Source organism: Rhagoletis pomonella, unplaced genomic scaffold (assembly GCF_013731165.1).
Source record: "Rhagoletis pomonella isolate Grant_MI unplaced genomic scaffold, Rhpom_1.0 Rhpom_scaffold_00006, whole genome shotgun sequence".
Classification (NCBI taxonomy): domain Eukaryota; kingdom Metazoa; phylum Arthropoda; class Insecta; order Diptera; family Tephritidae; genus Rhagoletis; species Rhagoletis pomonella.
Window position 1 is genome coordinate 4743824 of NW_023458560.1, and position 5577 is coordinate 4749400.

The 5577-nt window shown below is 38.5% G+C and overlaps 1 protein-coding gene across 1 annotated transcript in view; it reads right to left on the minus strand.

Moving 5' to 3' along the window:
- The window catches only part of LOC118741536 (restin homolog), a gene marked incomplete at its 3' end in the record, with an annotated part of 232484 nt that continues 226907 nt past the window's right edge, over positions 1-5577 (minus strand). Inside the window, 2 exon segments of the mRNA XM_036473534.1 lie at positions 1-2642; positions 5086-5152. Coding sequence (XP_036329427.1) covers positions 1-2642; positions 5086-5152 — 2709 coding nt within the window.

Genomic DNA, 5577 nt, shown 5'->3' on the forward strand with positions numbered 1-5577 from the left:
ACTTTTGAGCTGCGCTTCGAAATTTTCGATAATCTTATTCCGCTCTCCAGCTTCCTTCTCTTCTAAATCTCTCAACTGCTGTGCTGACTGAGTCTGAAGTTTTGATTGTAGCGCTTCAAACACTTTAGCCTGTGCAGTTTTTGATTCCACTGTCACTTGCAGCTGACTGCGCAGCCCATCCGCATCCTGAATACTTGTTTGAAGACGCTGTTCTAATTCTTGCGCCTGATTTTCGTATTGGAGGCATTCTGCGGCTGACTTATCTGTAAGGTCCTGCAGCAATTTCTTATTCTTAGTAAGCTCATTGTTCAGTTTTGTTACAACTTCATTTAGGGTGGTCGAGCCGTCCTGCGAGAAATCCAAATCCTGCTGAAGTTTCTTATTTTCGGCTTCTAACCCAGTGTATTTTGAAAAGAGCGCCTCAAGCTTGCGTGATAATACGCCCAGTTCGAGTTCCTGTTTGCCGCACTTTTCTTGCTCCAGCTTGAGTAATTCATTTCGCTTAAAGCTATCCGCTGTCGCGATTTTCATCTCCTGTGTAAGCGTTTCTACTTGGCTGCACAAGGCATCGATGCGCTGTTGACTCGCCTGAAGCTGCCCCTGGAGAACGCCGCGCTCCGTGTTTGTTTTATCTAAAAGTTCATCGTAAGCTTTCTGTTTTGCTGCCGCTTGCTGTGTTATTTTCAACAGCTCACTATTCGAGTCAGTGGACGTTGTACGCAGCGTGTTCAAGTCTTCCTCCAGTGCCTTATTTTGTGTGGCCAGCGATTCATATTTACCTTGCAAATTCTCGAATTGCCGTTGACCGTCACTGAGTGCCAGCTCTAGCTTGATCGCCTTCTCCTCGAAAATAGCCAATTGTTCGTTCTTTTTTGATAGTTCGTTGCGGGTTCGTTCCAAAATTACGTGGGATTCTCCCAGTTGTTTCGTTGTCGTCAATAATTTCTGGTTGATCTCTTCTAGCTGGATTTCTAATTTCAATCGTTCATCGTTCCTGTTCGTTTGTGATTCGAGTAAATGCTTTTGACGTGTGGCAAGTTCTTCATTAAGTCTTCGCAGGTCGGACTGAAGCTCGGTGCAGTTCGAGCGCGCGGCTCGTACGTCGTTCTCCAGCGCTTCGTTATGTGTCTGCAGCATATCACTTTTTGTGCTTAGACTATCTAATTTGCGTGTCATATCGCTGATTTCAAGTTTTTGGCTAGCGCAGAGCTCACCTTGTGTCTTGCTGTTGGCCTCAAACTCAGCGCAATTGGTTAAAGCTGCCTCAAGTTCCTGCCTCAGTTTGCTCGCCAGATTATTTGTAGTGCCTAACGCAGTTGAGGTCGAATTCAAACTTTCGATTTTCTCAGCAAGTAGACGCTCCTGCTGCGCATGTGCCTCTGTTTTTTCTTTCAACGCAGCTTCCTTAGATTTGACATCGTCCTCGAGCCGTCTTGTTTGCGATTCGAGTTCGATGATTCTGGAGCTTAATTGTTGTACACTTGCCGATGAATCGCTTTCCAAACTCTTTACGCGTTGTTGCAGTTGGGTGATTTCAATGATGAGAGCCTCCACCTCCTTCTGCTTTTCTGTTAAGCTTGCCTGCGATTTTTGTTGCTCGCCTTTCAGTTGCTCTTCCAGATTCGTACTTGTCTTTCCTAACTCCTTAAGTTGCTCTCTATACATTCTTTCCTTTTCTTCCAACAGTTTTCGCAGCTCTGCTTCTGAAGAATTGGCGACAGTGTTGGCTTCCTGTTGCTTCTTCAGTTCGGCCTTTAGCTTTTCATTTTCCACTGTAATTTCACTAATCTGTTTTTTCAATTCTTCCATAACCATACCCAGCTGCGTTATGCCCACTAGCTTTTCTTGATCGGCGCTAGTCGCAGCCTGCAACTTCTCCTCGAAACTCTTCTTCAGCTCAGTCAAGCGTTTTACTTCTTCATTGGCCGTTTTCAGCTGCGTTTCTGACAGTTCCTTCACCTCCTGCAAGCTAACTATATTCCCATTTAATTTCTCCATTTCTAATAGATTTTCTTCCAACTGCGTCTTCGCCTGCAAAAAGCCCGCCTGTTGCGTCTTCAACAGTTCCTCCAATGTCGCATTCTCTGCCTTCTGCATGCTGTACTCCGCCTTCAATTTTGCCAATTGTTCGTTAATATCCTGCAGCTGTGTATCACGATTTTTGCACTCGGTACGGAGGATTTCGCATTCATCTTCAACATTGGATCGCTCGCTTTCTAGCGTTGTAAGCGAATTTTTCTGCGCTGTTATTTCGGCGCGTAGCGTGTCTAACAACAAATCCGTTTCCCCCAGTTTAAGCGCAAAATCGGCCTGCAATTGTTGGCGCTCCTTCTCGGCTTCTTCCTTAAGCAGATCCAATTCATGTCGCAGATTTTGTATGCCACACGCTGATAGCGAAAATTTCTCCAAGCTCTCATCTTTCTCCACCAGCTCCTTTTGCAATGTCTCATTTTCGTTTCGCAGGTATTCTATGTTCTCATGCAATCGTTTGTGCTCATCATCAGAGGTAGCAAGTCGTCCTTCATACTCGTCCTTTTGTTGTTGGAGTTGGACGGCAAGTTCGGATATTTTGGCAGTAGTCGCTTCTGTAGCCAAAGCAACGGCAGCAGCGGTATCTTCTGCGGACGGTGTAGATTTGGTAGCTATGTGTAAATGCATGAGTATAAATCAAATTACATATGTACATAACAACTTTTATGGACTCAATGATACGTATGTATGTACGAGTACATAAATAAGTAGATAGATATGTGTCATACATTTGTACATATGAGTCGTTTACTTGCCTTCAAATAGGAAAAAAACTGGCTAATAAGTTCTGGTGGAACCCAATCTGTCTAATAAAGGCCTTCCAATAATGAACCTGTTAAAAAAAGTTAGCTTTCATTCGAAATCAGGCACTTCTCAGGACATTTCCTGAGATTGTATGATCCTGTACAATGGCAATCCTCAGAAAAGCGCAGTGAAACTTACAAACTGCTTTAAAAATGAAATTGTAAAATATCAGATTCGGATTCACAAGAATCAGCTCCTATTTGCTGAGCCGTAACATTTTACTGGTCAATTCTGCAGGCGCTTTTAGCGTTGTTTTGGATGCTGCCTAGTGGAATGTGAAATTTTAATAATTTTGCTTGGACTTTTTTGAACATGGGGATTGGTTGTTAAAAAAAATAAATAAAAACCTCAGTAAAAGCAAAAGTCAAAGCATAAACAAATAAATTCAACTCATATTATGGACCTTTAGCAAAAAAAATTTGAGAATATTCCGAATCTGTGGTCAAAACGTGTATGTCCCATTTAAAAATGGACTTCCAGTCTGTTTAACCTACTTCTGATGGAAACCTGAAGTCGGTAATACGACGAGAAGATAGAGCATCCTCAACTTAATAGTTCGCATTTTTTTGATTTCCAATAAAAACCTTTTCCTGTGTTTCAGAAGTACAGGACGAGTTGAAGTGCGAGGGGCTTTAGAGGTTGAAAAAGGAAATACCTGAGAAAAAAGTTTCAAAATAGAGTTATATATTTTTGTCCGCGTAGTCCGAATCTGTGGTAAAAGAATGTATATTGCATTTAAACAAATGAGTTTCAGGTATAAAATCAAAATCTTAAAAGCTACAAATAGTTTTGTATGGGTGGTCAAGGTGGGCGTGGTACTATCCATTTGAATTTGGTCCTGTTCGTATATCAGCCATGACTTTCAACTTCGTAGCTGCATTAGTATAATTTATGCCAAAAAAAAGTTAGTTGAGACCAGTGTCCAGTGGCTGAAATGATATTATAGAGGCCAAATAGCAACGGAAAGCTACCAACTGCAGTTGCTATTCTTGGGTTCCCGTGGAGATTTTGATTATTTACATACACTTAGGGCCGGTTTCTCCATCTCTGGTTAACACTTACTACCCGGTTAAACATTGTTATCGACGTTCTAACTCCATGCATATAACAGGGAGTCGATAAGGTCGGTAACGATGTTTAACGGGGGATTAGTGTTAACCGGAGATAGAGAAACCGGCCCTTCGAGGTTAAATTAGTGGTGACATACCATTACGTCATAGCCACAACCGTTGCCATAACCGTAACCACATTAGCTATCATCGATTATAGGTACCATAACCATAAACAGCTGATTTTTCGTAGTCAACAATGTCGGTGTTGCCAGACGTGCAACAAGGTACTTGCGCATAACTTCCTGCATTATCACTAAATTAACACTAGATTGTTAAAACTCAACAGCAGATCATAATAAAATATGTAAATCAAATTAAAGGTACTTGTACTTTTTTAGTGATATAAATTTCTTTTGCATTAATTATGAAATTTTGTTAAAAAGGGGTTTTTTATGTAAAAATGCATATCAACAGAAAGATAAATTTTTGGGTTTTTTTTGCATCATTAGTTTTTAAATCGGTTATGTAGTTCATAAAATATTAATATTAAAAAAAAATCTAAAAATTTTAATTTAGCTTTTATATCTTTTTTATATTTTTGCGCCAAATAATTTTGGTACAGTCGAAATCAGCGTGAGATGTTCTATCAAGCCACCTTTTTTGGTTTTGCATAGCTAAATGGTTGATATTCTACACTTATGCACAAAAATATTTTTTTTGGACGTCTGGCCACACGCACTTCAGATATCAGCTGATATGGTTATGGCGGAAAACCAAAATTCAATTGGTCTCTATGACTATGGTTTGGCTATGGCGTTATGGTGGGGCACCACTAATCGAATACAGTGTTCGCCATAAGGTTGGTTGGAACAGCTGATTTATATAGTTTTGGTTATGTCACCACTAATTTAAGCTTAGCTCATAATTTTAGTTCTTTCAAAATTTTATTTTTTACAATTTTATGAAAATTTGACGATCGAGTCCATAATCGACTTTGACTCCATGAATTTGGCAGACATTCTTTACAGGCAGAGCTACTTTATTTAAATTTTCGATTTTTTTTCTCACTCATTGCTTTCAATTTATTTTGACCCTATTCATATAAGAGAACCTGGACGCCAAGTAAATTTTTTGTAGATATATATCGACTCATATGTACAACCCTACTAATACTTTTTAATAGCTCAAGTTTTCTTACCTATTGAAAGTTCTGACAATTTTTTCTCTAGCAATTGGATTTTTTCCTTATACACATGGGTTTGCACCTAAAACGTAAACATTTTTTAATTGTTAAAAAAGTTAGTAAAATTCGTAATAAAATTAATACCAAAAGTTCAAGGGCATGGATGGAATTTCACATTTTACTTACATAGTTATTATCAGGGACCATAACAGTTATAACTGTTATTAAAAAATCGCTCTTTAACAATAATTTTTTTACTTTTATTTAATTACTCCTTAAATAACCGTTATTTCTTTTATTTTATAAATCCAAAATAACAATTATTTTTGATTTTTATCTAAATAATCTGCAAATAAAAGTTATTTTTGATTTTTAAATTATATGTCTTTGATAACAGTTATCGAAGACTTTTATTTATAAAAGGCATAAATAAAAATCAGTCACTGACCTTTATTTTATAAATCATACTTATAAAAGTCATTTGTATAAGTCGTAGTAAACTTTTGT